General features: G+C 28.2%; 2 protein-coding genes across 2 annotated transcripts in view; both read left to right on the top strand.

The window, feature by feature from the left end:
- LOC145260580 (ribosomal RNA processing protein 36 homolog) overlaps positions 1 to 12904 on the top strand; it is a 35296-nt gene extending 22392 nt beyond the window's left edge. The window contains exons 6-9 of the mRNA XM_080118857.1: positions 50 to 154; positions 2699 to 2773; positions 9618 to 9735; positions 12707 to 12904. Of these exons, the coding sequence (XP_079974983.1) occupies positions 50 to 154; positions 2699 to 2773; positions 9618 to 9735; positions 12707 to 12849 (441 nt within the window). The 3' untranslated portion in view covers positions 12850 to 12904. The remainder of the gene's footprint in view (positions 1 to 49; positions 155 to 2698; positions 2774 to 9617; positions 9736 to 12706) is intronic.
- A 4254-nt stretch (positions 12905 to 17158) lies between these two features.
- LOC145260579 (coiled-coil domain-containing protein 167-like) overlaps positions 17159 to 20850 on the top strand; it is a 38219-nt gene continuing 34527 nt past the window's right edge. The window contains exons 1-2 of the mRNA XM_080118856.1: positions 17159 to 17207; positions 17366 to 17460. Of these exons, the coding sequence (XP_079974982.1) occupies positions 17187 to 17207; positions 17366 to 17460 (116 nt within the window). The 5' untranslated portion in view covers positions 17159 to 17186. The remainder of the gene's footprint in view (positions 17208 to 17365; positions 17461 to 20850) is intronic.

Here is a 20850-nt window from a genome sequence, read left to right as displayed (position 1 = left end):
GTTTTAAATCAGAAATTCTTTTGATACTTATTCTTGAATTTTTTTCTAGATAATCCGAGATCCTCGATTTGATAACCTGTCTGGAGAATATAATGAGCGTTTTTTTAAGAAGGCCTACTCTTTTATTGATGACACGAAAGAAAAAGAAAAAAAGGTAAGACTTTTTATGCTAATCATGTTGGCGTTCATTTTAATACAAAATTAAAGTCCAAATAATTTTGCCAACAGTGAATTTTGGAGTCACAACTTCTGTTTGGTAAGACAGTTTCTGCTACCTGATGCAATTCTCTATATTAAGATGGAGTACTGCTGCCTCATCTGAAAAAATGCTGCTCAGAATACTCGCTCTTGTCTTGACAAAATAGAGTACTCAATTAATTTACATTCGAATGCACATTTCCTAGAAATGACGGGTTATTTTTGCAATTATGAAATATCATTCTTTACCTGGCTAAGCCATTAACGATGCAATAAATGAGTCAGTTCTTTCTTTTATGAAAAATTGCCTATACTACCTACCCTGCATTGTCTGGGAGTCATTGTACTTTCAATTTTGTATTTCTTTTCTTTTTTTTTATTCAACTATGTTGTTTGTTTTATTTTACTAAATTATTATTATCTATTTTTTTTAATAAAGATTTTGAGATTATATTTCAAAATTTTTTAAAGTGAGGATTTTTATTACTTTGATTATTTTGACGACTATTCTTATATATTATTTTTAATCGGAATTCATTATTGAGATGAGTATTATTTATTAATTTTATTCATTGTGGATAGTCCTCAAATAAAATTAATAAATAATACTCATCTCAATAATGAGTTCCAATTAAAAATAATATATACCATTCGGTATGGACCCGACCATGGAAGATCAGATAATAAATAAACATGAATTTATAAGACCAAAAAATTCAACCTTGATTGCTCTTTAGGGCCTGTAGCACAATTGATAGAGACGTTGAATCTCCACGGTTCCAGGTGAGAATTGTCTGAAGATAGCGGTTTCAATCCTACCCAAAGCCGGCCAGAGGCTTACTTCGCCAAAATGTGATGAGACGACAACAACTACAGAAGTGGATGCAGTTAGAAGATTTGGAGTTCCTATCCCATCGCGGTTAACACCTGACGAAGGCCAGAGGAATAGTTGGCCGAAATGTCGTGAAACAACTAATAAAAGATGAGAATAATAGTCCACAATAAATAAAATTAATGAGTATTCTTATTTTTGTTGTCATTAATGTTGAACCAAAAAACTATGTAGAATTTGAAACTGAACCTTTTATTTAATTCATGGTGTTAAATTGTTCTCATTCATTGAACCGTGGTCAGAGTGTTAATCAATATATTATTTTTAATTATTGATGAACGTTCAAACCCCAAAAACCTTTTTAGAATTAATTACTAATCAACACCATATTATCTGTTCTGTGATGAACTCAAAGTATTGAGAAAATAATAACCAAGATGAGAATCATAATCCAAGAAATACAGGATTTTGAAAGATAACTGTAATTATTACTTGGTCATTAAATAATTAATTGAACCAAATTATTGCAAAACTGTAATTTGGTTTTCACTATGTTATTTTAATCTCTATAAAATTATTGCAAAACTGTAATTTGGTTTTCACTATGTTATTTTAATCTCTATAAAATTATTGCAAAACTGTAATTTGGTTTTCACTATGTTATTTTAATCTCTATAAAATTATTGAATGTAAAAAGCTTTGAAAATTTTCAATTTTTTGGGGATTTACCAAGAATTCTAAACCCAGTTTTAAATGATTTTCTATTCAACACTTTAAATGCTTCCAAATTCCTTTCAATCATGGAGTAAGTCATTCTTTTTAAAGACTATTTACAAAATATAGAAATGGTTGATTTGTTTACAAGGATGGTACTTGAAAATTTGATAACCTTTAACCTTGAACTTATGAAAGTAATTTTTTCTTTGACTTAACATTTAAACCAAGTATAATGATGATAAATTGACATTTAAAGGCAAAAACTACCACCATCATCTATATGTGTTAACAAAAACTGTTTCATCATATCTCTCAGTTTCCTATTAATAATAATAATGAACAAATAAAAGTGTCATCATCGTCACTGTTGTCGCTGTTTACGTCGTTATGTGTTCCTCTGTGCTCCTATACCAAAAACAAACATTAATTTTACAACAATCCTTCCTATAATGCATCTCATCTCCTGGATTTTAATGTTACATGAAAGTTTTTTCAGCAATGTTTTAAAATTAATAATTGAAAGAATAATTCCGTGTAGGAATATATATTTAAAATAACCGATTTTTGTAATAAAATCAATTGAACATCTTCCGAAATGTTGCAATTTAAATCTTCTAAATTATGTCATGTTATTTTAACTTTAACTTTATAAATAATAAGAGGCTAACAGCCGGTGCTACTTACCGGGTTTTTTATTTACCAAATTAGTTTTTATTATTTTTTAATAGAATTTTGAAACTTGAATTCATTCACATAATTGTTCTTTGAAATTAATTGTTTAAAATAAATTATTAATTGTTTATTATTATTTAAGTTTTACAAATAAAACTTGTTTGTAGTAATGCATACATTTATTAATGCTAACACATGCATAACACCAACATAATATCTGAGTAGATATTTTTTATTAATAGAGATGAACAGCTACAGATGATTTATTTGATTTTTCAGATTTTGAAGAAAAAGTTAAAGAAAACGAAAGATCCAGAGAAACAAGATAAAATTCGCTATGTTCTTAATCGAATGGTAAGTTTAAAAAAAAATTTCTTTGATTGGTGAGTGAAGCTAAAAAGTGAGATTGTTTGCATTCTAATAAATTTATTACAGATTTTATCCTTTGAAAACCATATGTTAGATGTTATTCCAAGCCTTTACCTTCCAACAAACTAATTTAGCCCTTATCCAGGGAGATCAGAGAGATCTAATCCGATCAATCGACTGGTCAGATCAAGTCCTATTAAAAATAAAACTACTTGGAAAAAGAAAATATGAAACAGTAATTTTCCTCTAAAATATAATGGAAACAAATTACAAAACACTTCAACTACAAGTAGAAGATAGAAGGCAATTAGCTAAGGGTCAATCATCAAGTGTAAACTTCAAACCCAGACATGGCTGCAAAATAATCATTGATTCACAATTCACTTAAGCTTTGGGTGTTGAGCTCAGTTTCTCATATGATCAAGTATGCTGATTGTGTTGCCCTGACCTGTCAGAGTAATTGGGTTTCCCCCTTGATATATCCCAATATTGTCAAAGTGATTGATATATCCCAATATTGGACTCTGAGATGAGTGGGGAGCACAAATAATGAAAAACTAAAATAAACTCAAGGATAAAGTAAAATAAAAAAAATCTAAATGAACCCTATCAGGTTCGGAAAATGAGGAAAACATAGAATTCTCAATATTCTACATAATAGAGTCGTTGGAAAAAATTTCTATGTTGAAACTATCTCCTTTCCTTATCAAAAAATACTATCAAATTAAATGGAAAACAATAAAAAAAAAAAAAAAAAAAAAACAAGCTACAGCTGGAAATTTATTAATAGAAATTGAAATAAGAATTAAAGAATATAAAAAATGAAAATTTTGCATAAGCTCAATATCAAGATTAGTCCACATAAGAAACTAAATCAATCGAAGGGAGTCTTCAGAAGCAGAGAATTAGCACTTGCCACCCCTAAAGAAATTCCAAACGTATTAAATAATCAAGAATTTATCAACCATGAAAGAATTTTTCTAAGGAAAAATACTGAAAAGATACCCACAAATACATACATGTTACATGAAAGGGGACAGACCCCAGTAATTAAAAGAGCAAACTAGATAAGTTTGAAAATGATATTTGGAAAAGCTTAGAATCGAACCCCGTAAGAAAAGTTTAAAAAAGAATACATATTGAAATTCTAGGAATGTAGAACGATCGTCATTAATCTTGGAAATAACTAAATATTATGTCAGAGTTAGATATGAACGATGCAGTTTAGAAATAATGATGAAATAAATAGGTTATAAATGAAGCAATTAATTTATTTGTTTGCCAAAAGTGTGTTTGTACATACATAGGTTAAATCCACGTGAATAAATTTCACATGTTAAAGTATGCCTTTGACATCATAAAGAAAGAGAATCCCCAATATATTGAGACAGAATTAAAAGTTAGAGAGACAGTCAGTGACAGAGTCGGAGAGCGACTTAGTGAGAGTCAAAGCGGAGTCGACGAGGGTCAAGTCGAGTTACCTGAAATCCTCTTGAAGTGAAGAGGGGAAGATACAACTATGTAATCATTAAAGCTTGAATTCCTGATTCATCAATCAACCACCTGGTAGAATAAAGAATCATCATATATTTGTAAACCTTGTCTTTGTATTCGTCACAACTGAAAGGTAAATGTGTTTTTGTCTGTCATCTGTAAACAAACTTTGTACAACACCCTTCAAATGTTAACTGCCTGTCCCCTCGATTACCGTCATCAATAATGACTCTCCCCTCTATATGTGTTTCATCATATCTCTCGGTCTCCTATTAATAATAATAATGAACAAATAGAAGTGTCATCACCGTCACTGTTGTCGCTGTTTGCGCCGTTATACAAATGACGTCGTCGCTGTGTAACAGTATCACATAAATGTTTCGTCCTTCAATATATACATCCCCGATATACTCTCTGATATGTTGTCTCAATATGTACCCCACTATTCAACATACACACCCAACAAGCTCTGATTTCAATCATGTCATGTTTTCACAATACCAAATTCTTTTTGAAAAAAATATAAAAGCTATTAAACCTTTTAGCTTATACATAAGAAAACTTATCACTGAAGTCCAAATAAACCCCTCTCTAATCCAGCATAATATGACCTCGGAAATTTCCCCTTGGCTTTTAACAAAACCAACTGTATTACTAAAAGTAGCAAACGATCCTAAGATTAAAACAAACCCTACCACCTTCCTGGAAGAAATCCTCTTTGTCCAACAAAATTATGCAAAACATCTACACATTTATATGAATGAATCCAAAATAGGTGACATTGTAGGATGGGCTGCCATCAAGAACAAAACCAAATCCCAAAACATTTACCCAACAAAGCATCCGTTTACAGTGTAGAAGCTGCAGCAATCGATTTAGACCTAGATATTAGCTCAGAAAAGGAATTAAAAAAATGTATCCTTTCAAATCCACACATTTATCATAAAAAAATCAAGATATAAACAATCCACTTATAAAAAGACTACTAAATAAAATAATCATATCATAAAAAGACTACTAAATAAAATTATCATATCATAAAAAGACTACTAAATAAAATAAACATATTATAAAAAGACTGCTAAATAAAATAATCATATCATAAAAAGACTGCTAAATAAAATAAACATATAAAAAGACTACTAAATAAAATAAGCATATTATAAAAATACTACCAAATAAAATAATCATATTATAAAAAGAATACTAAATAAAATAATCATATTATAAAAATACTGCTAAATAAAATAAACATATTATAAAAAGACTGCTAAATAAAATAATCATATCATAAAAAGACTACTAAATAAAATAAACATATTATAAAAAGAATACTAAATAAAATAAGCATATTATAAAAAGACTGCTAAATAAAATAATAATATTATAAAAAGACTACTAAATAAAATAAGCATATTATAAAAATACTACCAAATAAAATAAACATATAATAAAGAATACTAAATAAAATAATCATAGTATAAAAAGAATACTAAATAAAATAATCATATCATAAAAAGAATACTAAATAAAATAATCATATCATAAAAAGAATACTAAATAAAATAATCATATCATAAAAAGAATACTAAATAAAATAAGCATATTATAAAAAGAATACTAAATAAAATAATAATATTATAAAAAGACTGCTAAATAAAATAAACATATAAAAAGACTGCTAAATAAAATAAACATATAATAAAGAATACTAAATAAAATAAGCATATTATAAAAAGAATACTAAATAAAATAAGCATATTATAAAAAGACTGCTAAATAAAATAATAATATTATAAAAAGACTACTAAATAAAATAAGCATATTATAAAAATACTACCAAATAAAATAAACATATAATAAAGAATACTAAATAAAATAATCATATTATAAAAAGAATACTAAATAAAATAATCATATCATAAAAAGAATACTAAATAAAATAATAATATTATAAAAAGACTACTAAATAAAATAAGCATATTATAAAAATACTACCAAATAAAATAAACATATAATAAAGAATACTAAATAAAATAATCATATTATAAAAAGAATACTAAATAAAATAATCATATCATAAAAAGAATACTAAATAAAATAATAATATTATAAAAAGACTACTAAATAAAATAAGCATATTATAAAAATACTACCAAATAAAATAAACATATAATAAAGAATACTAAATAAAATAATCATATTATAAAAAGAATACTAAATAAAATAATCATATCATAAAAAGAATACTAAATAAAATAATAATATTATAAAAAGACTACTAAATAAAATAAGCATATTATAAAAATACTACCAAATAAAATAAACATATAATAAAGAATACTAAATAAAATAATGATATTATAAAAAGACTACTAAATAAAATAAGCATATTATAAAAATACTACCAAATAAAATAAACATATTATAAAAAGAATACTAAATAAAATAATCATATTATAAAAAGACTACTAAATAAAATAAACATATTATAAAAAGAATACTAAATAAAATAAACATATTATAAAAAGACTACTAAATAAAATAATGATATTATAAAAAGAATACCAAATAAAATAATCATATTATAAAAAGACTACTAAATAAAATAATCATATCATAAAAAGAATACTAAATAAAATAATCATATTATAAAAATACTACCAAATAAAATAAACATATTATAAAAAGACTACTAAATAAAATAAGCATATTATAAAAAGAATACCAAATAAAATAATCATATTATAAAAAGACTACTAAATAAAATAATCATATCATAAAAAGAATACTAAATAAAATAATCATATTATAAAAAGAATACTAAATAAAATAATCATATTATAAAAAATCTACTAAATAAAATAATCATATAAAAATACTACTAAATAAAATAATCCTATTATAAAAATACTACCAAATAAAATAAACATATTATAAAAAGAATACCAAATAAAATAATCATATTATAAAAAGAATACTAAATAAAATAATCATATTATAAAAAATCTACTAAATAAAATAATCATATAAAAATACTACTAAATAAAATAAACATATTATAAAAAGAATACCAAATAAAATAATCATATTATAAAAAGGATACTAAATAAAATAATCATATTATAAAAAGACTACTAAATAAAATAAGCATATTATAAAAAGACTGCTAAATAAAATAATCATATTATAAAAAGACTACTAAATAAAATAATGATATCATAAAAAGACTACTAAATAAAATAATCATATCATAAAAAGACTGCTAAATAAAATAATCCTATTATAAAAAGACTGCTAAATAAAATAATCATATTATAAAAAGAATACTAAATAAAATAATCATATTATAAAAAGACTGCTAAATAAAATAATCATATCATAAAAAGACTACTAAATAAAATAATCATATCATAAAAAGACTACTAAATAAAATAATCATATTATAAAAAGACTGCTAAATAAAATAAACATATTATAAAAAGATTGCTAAATAAAATAATCATATCATAAAAAGACTGCTAAATAAAATAATCATATCATAAAATGACTACTAAATAAAATAATCATATTATAAAAAGAATACTAAATAAAATAATCATATTATAAAAAGACTGCTAAATAAAATAAACATATTATAAAAAGATTGCTAAATAAAATAATCATATCATAAAAAGACTGCTAAATAAAATAATCATATCATAAAATGACTACTAAATAAAATAATGATATTATAAAAAGAATACTAAATAAAATAATCATATCATAAAAAGAATACTAAATAAAATAATCATATTATAAAAAGAATACTAAATAAAATAATCATATTATGAAAAGACTACTAAATAAAATAATCATATCATAAAAAGAATACTAAATAAAATAAGCATATTATAAAAAGAATACTAAATAAAATAATCATATTATAAAAAGACTGCTAAATAAAATAAACATATAAAATGACTGCTAAATAAAATAATCATATTATAAAAAGACTGCTAAATAAAATAAACATATTATAAAAAGACTGCTAAATTAAATAAACATATTATAAAAAGACTGCTAAATAAAATAAACATATTATAAAAAGACTGCTAAATAAAATAAACATATTATAAAAAGACTGCTAAATAAAATAATCATATTATAAAAAGAATACTAAATAAAATAAACATATTATAAAAAGAATACTAAATAAAATAATCATATTATAAAAAGACTGCTAAATAAAATAATCATATCATAAAAAGACTGCTAAATAAAATAATCATATTATAAAAAGACTGCTAAATAAAATAATCATATTATAAAAAGACTGCTAAATAAAATAATCATATTATAAAAAGACTGCTAAATAAAATAATCATATTATAAAAAGACTGCTTAATAAAATAATCATATTATAAAAAGACTGCTTAATAAAATAATCATATTATAAAGGAGTATAAACCTTATCTTTTGTTGGATACCTAGCCACACTGGCATCAATGGAAATGAAAAAGCCAACTCAACTGCTAAAGAAGCTATTAAAATGGAGCAGGTTATATGCAGAATGCCTACACAGATTTCCAAGAAACCATTAAAAAATACATTTCCACTAAATGGCAAAAAGCATGGAACAACTTTCCTAATAACCAATTACACGACATGTCCCCTACCATCGAATAATGGCAACTGGGATATAGGAAGCAGAAAAAGGAAGAAGTAATTCTAACCAAACTATGTATAGGTCATACCTTCATTACACACTGTCACTTTCTAAAAGGAGAGGATCCCCCTTTATGTATACCATGCCAAAAACTTATGTCCATTAAACACATACTAATTGAATGTAAAGACTTTGAAACAATAAGATCTTCCAAGGTTCTTCCAACCTAGGAAAACTTTCCAGCACTGTATAAATAAAAGATATAAAATCAATTGGACAGTACTGGAAAATGTAAAAATAGAATAATAACCACCTCTATTCTACGAAACACAATGGTTTCGAAAATCAGAAATGCATCTACAATCTTTTTAGCTTGTGTTTGTCTCAATAAATATAGTACCAGTGATCCGTCAATCAGCACTCAACTCAATACACCATCATATTCCTAACACAACCCCCCCCCTCTGGTAATAAGAAAGATAACCTGTAATGTCAGGATTGGTAATGAGTTAATAAAATTCATGATTTAATTCGTCCGGTCCTAACCTTTTTATATTCCTTTTCACATTGTTCATTTTTCCCACAGTTTTTTGTTTCTATTTTTATTATTTTGTATTGCATTTTATTTTTTAAATAAATGTTTATATTTAAATCCATTTTTTTCTTTTTATTTTAAACAAATTCCAGGAACAACAAAAATTGGCCTTTGAACAAGATAAAAAACAAAAGGATATGGAACAGAAATGGCGATCGGGAGAGAAAGAAATGATAAGTCATGGAAAGAAACCATATTACCTGAAGAAATGTAAGATTTTCATTTCAACTGTTGAAATTTGACTTTTGTATTCAATTTTTATCTCTTACTAGCAAGATTACCCTGTGTTGCCAAGATTAGAGTGTGAGATAATATCATATGCAGCATCATATTAAGGAGACTTTATTTTAACAGCAACCTCGGTGATGTCAGCCTGATATCTTAACAACTCGACTATTTTGATATATATTAATACTCTTAAACTAATGCTTTAATTTCATTGTGTAACATGCTTAATTTTATTGTGTAACATGCTTAATTTCATTGTGTAACATGTTTAATTTCATTGTGTAACATGTTTATTTTCATTGTGTAGCATGTTTATTTTCACTGTGTAGCAAGTTTAATTTCATTGTGTAACGTAATTGTGTAACATGTTTAATTTCATTGTGTAACATGTTTAATTTCATTGTGTAACATGTTTAATTTCATTGTGTAGCATGTTTAATTTCATTGTGTAGCATGTTTAATTTCATTGTGTAGCATGTTTATTTTCATTGTGTAGCATGTTTAATTTCATTGTGTAGCATGTTTAATTTCATTGTGTAGCATGTTTAATTTCATTGTGTAGCATGCTTAATTTCATTGTGTAGCATGCTTAATTTCATTGTGTAGCATGCTTGTAACATGCTTAATTTCATTGTGTAGCATCTTTAATTGTGTATCATCTTTAATTTAATTGTGTAGCATCTTTAATTTAATTGTGTAACGTGCTTAATTTCATTGTGTTTAACTAGAGATGCAGAATTACTTCCATCATCTTCACATACAAATTGTGCGAATGCACTTATATTTAAGGGACACTGCCTAGTCTGTCTTCGTTTTTAGGGACAAACATGCACTCATAGTGTTTCTTTTTATTATATATATTTACTGGCAGGGCGCCTGGCATTGCTCGCTCGTAAAATACACTTAAATATGATATTTTGATTAATGCAGAGTTCGTATTTATTATTATATTATATTGGACCCTATATGTTTTAAAAAAGTTTTTAAAAAAAAATGACTTGTGTGCCACCACCGAGAACCAAAACGTTTAGTTTACAATTTATTTTTTCCTCTCCTATAATGACTGAGCTATGAAGACATGTTTGCTGCAAGGCTAAAAATTAAAGCATGAACCAATAGCTATTACGTTATGCATGCATATTCGTAATGCCGTCGTTTGACCATCATCTGGCAAATTTCAATTATTTTAATTTTCACACTTTTGTACCTATTTTCCCAGGCTAAAACCCAAATATAAAGTTTTGCATGCCTTCAAATACCTTATATATGAAGTTTCATGTCTGTAGATCAAAAACTGTAGGAGTTTGGTAGACAAAACTTTGTAAACAAAAATATATACACACATAAATATATATAAAGAGTTTTGCGTTTACTATAAACTTTTTATGTAAATATTATGCAAGTATAAATCATGTAGAATATCTGCATGAATATAATTACACGTAATAGTTAACTAAAAATGATCATCTCATAAGAAAACCGAAGCAACTAATAGGGAATTAAAATGAATGTTTAAAAGAATATGCAAATTAGCTAGATCTTTTGCTAGTGAATGCAATTCCACAACCCATATATGAGAAAATTGTATTTTCTTTTTAAATAAATAGAAAAAAAGGGTTTTTTATATGAATATCAATACACAAAAAAAAAAACAGATTTATAGGAATATAAACATGCATACAATTTTCAGATTGGTTTCCTTTTCAACCATGTTTTTATCAAATATTGATTATGTATGCTTTATACACTCTGCATCTAGGGTGGTTCAGATATGTATAGCATGCCTCCTATTGCATCGACACATCTGTGTGTTCCAGGCACTAAAAAGCACAGTAGATTAAGGAAAACCTGGCTTGAGTACATAAGAATTGATATCACTGGTGCCAACATGATGAACTGCATGGAGAGCAGGTGTGAGACATTGTCTGATGTTGTTGGCCATTCCGGAATTCAGGACATCACATCATCTTTAATTGTAAAATTGGATGATGATGCATTTGTTTACCTCCTTTGTAGGAAGTTAAACACAAGGTCAGGTGGGGCTTTGGAAAGCCAATGCACTAGATCAGATTTCATCTGACCATTAAAAAATACCTGAGCAGCCTCATCAGCATTCTAAGTAGAGGTACTTCAGGCAATTAGCAATAAATTAATTCTTTCTCAGAAAGTTAAAACTGAGAAGGTTGACCTAGAACAGAAAGCTCAGCTCGTCAGCAAGAAAGTCATTGTTGAAGCGAATGTCAAATGTGGTCAAGAAAGAAAAATGTTACAACTAGTGATGGGACGATTCCAATATTTTTCTCGATTCCGATACAATTACTGATTCCTTGCTAAATTCCCGATTCCTATATAATTCACGATTCCGATTCTTAATAAATCTCTAATTATTTAGCTATAAGATTGATATTTCCTCTGATTTTCATAAAAAAACACGTTAAATATTCAGATATTTTCTAAAACATCAAAATACACTTGTGAAGGATGATCTATCGATTTTAGCTTTACTCGTATTTTAAAATCAATCAATATTTATTATTTTATCATTATTACCAGCAATGGAAGATTTTGCTTTAAACAAAATGGAATAAATAAAAGACAATTAAAAAAAACCGTTTTGGCATCGGAAAATAGGCATCAATTTTTCTGATTCCAATACCGATTCCAATACCCCAAATCTTCCGATTTTTCCAATTCCTGGTTCTGATTCCAATTTCAATTAATCGTCCCAACACTAGTTACAACAAATAATGAAACAAAATTTTACTTTAAAAACAAGAATTAACTTTCGTTGGAATAAAATTACTCATTTTCTGTTTCTTTTGCAAAGTTTTTTTTTTTTACTGAAATATTCATAGGGACTGAGGTGGAGACATAAATAATTAATCATCTCAAAATTCTATGGTTAAAAAAAAATTATTTGAACCGTTTCTTTTTTTCTTTCCTTTAATTACAGCGGACCAGAAACTGATGCAGATTGCGAAGAAATATGAGGAACTGAAAGAGAAAGGCAAAGTTGAGGCTTACCTCAAGAAGAAAAGGAAGAAAATAGAAATCAAGCAGAAAAGATATTTTCAACAAGACACACAAGATGAATAATATTTTTTAATGGACTATAAATACTTTTACATAAATAAAATGATTTAAAAATTTATTCATTTACTTTTAATTTTCTATTTAAAAAGTTTTAGAATAAAACTATTTTATTAAAATTTGTTTTTAAAAGATTTTATTTTTTTTTTAAAATTTTTACTTTTATTCACATGCCTCTCACAGTGACTTAGTTCGCAATATATTGTAATCCATATTGCACTGTAGAGAACCTGCTGTTGATTTTATAAAATTATTTTTTATAATGGCTTGCATTAAAGTTTAAAATGCAAAATGTCAAGTATCATGCTTCACTTGTGAAACATTCATTTTGAACGCACCCCTGTTATAACAAAGAACTTACTGTTGATTTTATGTGCCTGGCCTTACTGATTATATAGTAATAAAACTTCTTAAATGCACTGGTGATGTTAGGCTGTGTAAAATCGCCTGTTCCTTCTTTCATCTGATTATTTTGATTATCAATACTTATCGAAGATATTCCAATATAAAACCTATCTAAGAACACTGCCAGGCACATAAAATATCTTCATGTGAAATTTCATAAAAATTGACTTAGATATTTTCGAGTCCATGAGGAATAAGCTCTCACACACACACACACACACACACACACACACACACACACACACATTCCTATTATATAATAGCGTTAAGAATGGGTTTATTTTTTTTGTTATGTTTTAATAGTAAACGTTGAACGCTTTGGAGTTAAAATTAATGTAGTCTTCTGTAGTAATTGCCCTCTATGGCTGTGCATCCAAACAAACATGATATAAATGTGGGTGTGTCTCAAGGATCAATCTTTGGACATTTATTATTCCTGATATCTATACATGACGTCCCGAATAAAATTGTCTCAGATGGGTATATTTGCTGATGACGCAACACTCTGTAACAGACACGAGAAAAAACGAATGCACACATATCCAAGGTAATGGTTGAAACTTTGGAAAATTATTTCTAGTCTGTAGTGGAATGGGAACGAAAATGGATGGCAATATTTAATGTTAACAATTACAAGAAACTTTCTCAACTACCGATTGCCATGATTAATAACATTCTGTCTGAAAACTCATCCTTCAAACACCTCAGCTTAACATTCCTAGGCAACGTGTATTGGAACAAATACATTTGTTGTATATTGGTTTATATTGGAGGAGATGATATATTAAAACGTGTCATGTGTTATCTAGTGGATGTAAGATATTGTTCTTTTAACAGACAATTAATAAACGTATAAATCGTATGTATGTTGTTTAGCTAGGAGGACATGATATTGACGTGTAAACTGAGTCATGTTGTATCAGACTTATTGCACGGGATATTTTTACAGTTCATATGTGAGAAGAATAATATATGCTTCATACCTTTTTCTCTTGATGAGTTCTTCTGTATCTTCCCGCTTCTCCGTGATGAACCATGAAACCATCAGCACCATCCAATTGAGACATCTGTTCTTATTCATGAAACCATTAACAGTTGTCTCAAATGGTTTTGACAGGATCTGCAGTTTGTCTACATATTCTATTCTTACAGCTCGCTCCCTAGCTGTCTGTCCACCCCTGTCTAGACATCTGTCCGCTTTGGTGGCCAATCCTCAACTCTCTGAATCTCTCCAAAACTAACTACATCACTTGTTCTCTTACGTCACCTAATTACGTGACTCAGACCAACCTAATGTCCACAACTAGTTATTTGTTTATTCAAAACCCCAAGATAATGTTTACATATATTTTCTATTTTCACATTCCTTTTGCGATTCACACGTCAATCATTTCTTCCCCAATTTAATTGTTTATTCTTCTAATCATAACTGATCCAGCGACCATCCGTCGCTCAAATCAATTAATAAGAATATGTTTTGACCATTGACCCCGCTTGCCACAGTTAACAGATACTATGCTATGATTACAGCCTAAAGAGTCATAACATTACACATTGAAGACATTGCCAAGGTTGCTGCAAAGAAAGTGGGATCTCTGTAGCATACTAGAAAATTACTCTCACCTGACAGTACCATGTATCTCTACAAAGCCATCATTTTCCCATGCATGGAATATTGTTACCACATCTGGGATGATGTATCTGATACTAGTCTCTCCCTCTTAGACAGGGTCCAAAAAAGTCTCAAACCTAATAGATCTTGCACCATCAACAAAGCTTCAACCCCTGTCTCATCATCGCAATGTTGCATCCTTGTGTCTGTTTTAATGGAATTTACTCTGATGAACTCGTAGCACTTGTACTGACGTAAATATCCCCCAACTAACCTGACAAAGTACCAGGATCCTACCCTTTACTGGAGAGTTCCCTAGATGTCGGAAAGCCTTCTACTCTAATAGTTTCTTCCCTTGAACTGGAATTCCCTCCATATTTCCTGCTTCTCTGACTGTACTAACATACAGAAATTTAAATGAACAGCAATCTCGCTTCTCACCATCTACATAGTGCCCCTGTAGATATGGTCCCAAATTATAGCCCCTTATGTCCAAGTGGTAATGTCTTGTTTGGGGGTGAATAAAGAGTAAGCAAAAAAAAAAAAAAATAGGAAGAAAAAAGTATGTTTTTGTAAATTTTTTTTTAATTATTTTGACAAAAGCAGAAAATGCCTTCTTTGGAGGTGATGAGTTCAACTACTTCCACTTGACTTGATCATCATGATAAATGCATGTTTCATCCTGTGTAATGAGTCTTTTGAAAAACTTTGATTTATCTTGAAACATTATCAAATTCATCCTCAAGAACCCAACATCTAAGCAGCAGTAGCAGCAGATGTTCAAACATCCCTTTTTGCCCTCAGCGCCTTCTGCAGCCTTCCAATGTCTCCCGTAGCCTTCCAGCATCTCATGAAGCCTTCCAGTACCTCCTGTAACATTCCAGCATCTGCAGCCTTCCAGCAGCCCTTAGTACCTTTTGCAGCCTCCCATTTCCACCTATAGCCTTCTAGCACCTTCTACGGCCTTCCAGCACCTCCTACAACCTTCAGCACCTCTTGCAGCCCTCAGCAGCATTCCGGTGCCGGCCAATTCCAGGCTATCCGTTCTGCAGCTTGCCAACGTCTGGCTGCTCATACCAGTGCCTACTGATGTCAAGCTGCCTCGTTCCAGAGACTGATCCTGTTTTACTCGGACTGATCACAATCTCCAAGCCTTTCGAATTTGTTACTTGCATTTATTTTTTTTGGTAAATAAAAGACGATCCATCTTCTTTAAACATACTTCAGCTTTTGTTATTCTTCTTTTGCTGTTGCAGTTCTCTTTTTTTGCTTCTATGTCTACCTTATAGTTGTACAGTTGATTGACGCATCTCCATACGACCTGATCCGCTGCAACAAGGGCATCATTACCATACGTTTCTTTTATTTTATCTAAAGCCTCCTATAGTGTGCGTCCTTTCAAATACAAAAATAGAATCACTGTGCGACACTCAACAGACTCCATTTATAACCTGACTCAGTTCAAACACCTGCAAATTCACAAACCACAATTAGTTCAGAACTGTAATTTGCCACATAACCCATAGAGATATAAATCATTGCACATACAAAATTTCAGCTAAATCGGACAATTAGAAGTGGGTCAGAGGTATTTCTTATTGAACGTCCGTCGTATTTTGTTATTGAAATCAAGCAAACTAAAAAAAAAATCATTCATTAATAATTTTTCTTTTTTTCCTTAAAATCGAATTTTTTTATTTTATTTTGGTGAACTTTTTTTTTTCTTTTTTTATGTAATAAGCATTTTTTGTGTTAAAAATATTTTTTAATTTTATTATTTCGTCCCTTCCTTCAAATTAATAATTAATCTTGTATATGCTTTCAACATAAAGCAATTTAGTATATAGCTTTCAACATAAAGCAATTTAATATATAGCTTTCAACATAAAGCAATTTAATATATAGCTTTCAACATAAAGCAATTTAATATATAGCTTTCAACATAAAGCAATTTAATATATAGCTTTCAACATAAAGCAATTTAATATATAGCTTTCAACATAAAGCAATTTAAAAGCAAATTAAATCCAAGTGCAAGACATACATTTTAATAGCATTAATACTAATTAATTTTCATTTTTAAGCCCAAGAGAAAATATCTACGAATTATTATATTAAATGCCAACAAGTGGTTTTTATGAATGTTGAGTTGGAAAATGAGTCCCACCCCCACCCTCTGAATTTAATGTATCAAAAATATTTTTACAAAACATAATTATTTAAATTTTTATTTTAATTCATGTCAACCGGAAGTGACCTTTTGTGTAAAATGAGGACACGTGTCGCCCCCCCCCCCCATCTCTCTCTTTTTCTCAGTTCTTTAACTATGCCGAGTATCTTCGGTCAGGTTAGCGATGCTTCCCTTATTATTTAATCGTTTTTTCTTATAAAAATGCCATTTTTCATTGTTCTTTCATTTATTGTTGACATTTTAGGTATTTTACCTTAGCTGCCATTTAGAGAGAGTTACGAAAAATAACGTATTTTTTGTATTCTTTTAAACAGATCGAAGCAGTCGAAAAAGGGATAAAAGCATGTCGAACTCACATAGATCGTATCGACAAATCTTTGAGAGAAAAACATATTTCAGACGACGAAAGGTAAGTTGCGAAAAAAGATAATATTAAACCTGAGAAATTTATGCAATTTTTGTTTTCATCCAGACAATATTATTGTGGTAAATACGATTTTAAAGTGATTGGCATTTTTTAAAAAATAAATTAAAAAAAATGGTTCTGTATTGAACCATACTACCCCCCCCACACACACACACACATAAACTTTAAATTCGTGCTGATCTCATTCAGAATTACACTTATTTAAAAAAAAAAAAAAAAAAAATACAGAAAAATATGATTTATGTGTCGTCACGGAACAAAGATGTCATATTCCCAAAATTACGTAAATTGATCAAGTAGTTTTTGTTTTTTAATTAAGAAAATAAAAATTTGATATTTTCAACGAGTTTACTAATAAACTATAAGACTGATTTTTACATCAATACTTCGAATTGAGTTGTCTTCTCCTTATATATTTCATCAGATTACATCATGGTCGACGAATAGTCGTAAAATTTAAATTTTTTGTCGAATAATAATTAATAAACTATTTGATCAAATTACGTAATTTTTGGAATGTATCATCTTCGTTCCGTAACTGGTACGTACATTATACAGAAGTTACGCGGTTTTCGAACAAATTTCCTCCAATTTTAGTGTGTATTCGAAATTTAAACAGTTTTTTTTTTGTTTTTTTAAGAATAATTTTTAATTAAAAAAAATGAATTTTTATCAGTTTCGTGGCGCAGGCTTTCTAACATAATTCAAAGTGGAATATGACTTTTGTTAGTGTTTGGTCTCTGGAGGTTCTTCTCCAAGGAATTACCCTCTCCTTTGGGACGCTTTAGTGATTTATTGCTTCTCACGAGTCATGGCAAATTTTGTATCCATCCAGGGTGCCCCTTATTTGGGGCAACTGTATTTCTCGCCATAAACTGACGTCATCTGTAATCTTGTTGCAGTCGAGTATGATTGGTGATTGTTGTGCAGTGTTTTTTGTTTTTAGATTCAAATTTATGCTATCTTTTGTTTATTAAATAGTTAGGTGAAAGTACAGAATAGTTAAAAGTCCCCCCCCCGTTAAGAATAACTTCCTAAGTGTTATTTAAACACAGTCTATAAACTGCACAAGTACCGATTTTTTTTTCTATAAACCAAAGAAAGCATTTTTTTTCTTTTCACGATCAATGAATGAACCATTTTTTTTTTTTTGCCTGATAGTATTTTCGATTTTCATGGTGATATAGCATTTTTCAAAAATTATTTCTAGCTTTTATTTAAGCTTAAAATTGAAATAATATGACAGAAACAAATGACCCATTGTATCATAAATTTATTGTATTATAAATTTTTAACTTTTCTAGTTGATATTTTTATTGCTAATGCTACGGTACTAAAATTAATAACTTTTGTTACCGCGCTATTTTTTTTTTTTTTAATAGCATTTTCAAGTTAAATTCAAGTTTTACGATATCTTTTATATTAAATTGTTAAGTGAAAGTAAACACTCCCCCTCCCCATGTTAAGAATGTCTTTCTAAATATTATTTCAGCACGGTAATAAAAATAGATAAGTACCGTAATATCCTCATCGTCTTTTAAAATGGTATTCATTCATTCCACACCAACGAACACTTGTGGTAGTAATAATCGTCTTTTTTATGAATGAACGGATGAAATGAATTGCACTACGCGCTATAGTAACTAAGTCGTATCTACTATTAAATTGAATGATTTTAGCATTTTTGAACTTTGATACATTAAGAAAAAAAATTACAATTTTAATTCAGTTGTGATCAATGTATTGACATAGATTGACTTTTTTCTTCTGCTGTACTGTTTACGTGTACTGTTTGTTTTTAATGTCGACGTGTGCATTATTTTGAGTCCTGCTTGATTTTTAACCATTTTCGTAAATGGTAATTTTGATCCGCTCCAATGTTGTAAAATCTAAATATATTTTAACGAAAAATTCTTCCATCGTCTTTCATTTTTTTGTAGAAATTATATTTTTACTAAAAAATTTGTTTACAAATTTTTTTCAAACATTTTAAAACTCGAACCGATTTTTTTAACACAATTATTTTTCGGTGTAATATTTTTAGTTAAGTGGAGTTCTATCAGTTTATTATTATTATTATTATTATTATTATTATTACCTTTTATACTCTTTTATTCGATTTTTTGGCATGACGAAACAAAAAACAGCTGTTCGAAGATTTTAAACTATTACGATTTTCTAGCGGACATTTTCTAATTTGGGTAAACAATTATCTTAAGTGACGACACAGGTTTTCATCAGAACAGATAGTGCAGTAGTCAGTACTGCAGTGCACTGATCATAGCCTTAAACCAGTGATGTTTGTGATCTTCATCGACAACGATGGATGACAACCTCCCCCCCACACACACACCTCTTCATTTTTGGCACTCCTCCCCTTAAAATATTTTTTTGATGTAATCAAACAGGCAAATATCCTTCCCTCCACAAGAGCATAGTTCTAGAAATTGCCAAGACAGCTTACAAAAAGGAAACAAATAAAAAAAAAATACTGAATAAAAAGTGTATCCTTTCAAAACTGGAAAATAAATTAAGAATCATAAATATGAATATTATATATAATCTAACAAAAATGAATACACAAATATTATACCTTAACCATGATATCCACAAGAACCGTTAGTCCCGGAAATTTCCGATACAGTTTATGAAAATGAAACAAATCCACAAACTAAAAATGTTAAATAATAATACATGAATACTATACCTGGACAATTATAATCAGTTAATTGAAAAAGGAAACAATTAACTAAAAATTAAACAATGTGAAATAATTATTTTGTTACTTAAACAAAATAATTAAACTTGTTAATGAAGGAACACAAAACGAAAAGTAAATAAACTTAAACAATGTTAAAACTACAAAAATTTAAGAAATTTGTTAACAAAAAACAAAAAAATCATATCGCGTATTGATCCCTGATCTCAATAATTATGCGAGAGAATACTTCCACCTTTTCTGCCTAAGAAATTCCTCGAGATTTATGGAACATCTGAGATGTGAGATGAGATGAGAAGTGAGATGTTCAACATCTCACTTCTGGACCCCAAAAATTTTTGCACATGTTTGTTTCCTTTTCATAAACTGTTTCATCAATTTCCAGGACTCTCAGCTATTGTGAAGATCATTGTTCAGATACATTATTTGTATATTTGTTTCATTGTTTTATTTTTAGCTTGTTAATTTGTTTATTTTAATAAACTGTATCAGTAATTTCCAGGATTAACGATTCAGGTGGAATATACGTGCATTCATTTTTGTTATAATATTTATATGTTCAACATGTTGATCATTTGTTATTTTGTTCAAAAGATTTACCGCCTCGGCATAAAGGATGGATTAGCCACAAAGTCAGTGAGTATTTAGCCGAG

This window comes from Euprymna scolopes, chromosome 36, assembly GCF_053919585.1.
Source record: "Euprymna scolopes isolate OS-2025 chromosome 36, ASM5391958v1, whole genome shotgun sequence".
Taxonomy (NCBI): domain Eukaryota; kingdom Metazoa; phylum Mollusca; class Cephalopoda; order Sepiida; family Sepiolidae; genus Euprymna; species Euprymna scolopes.
The sequence above is the reverse complement of the archived record's forward strand: the minus strand, read 5'-3'. Positions and strand labels throughout refer to the sequence as shown.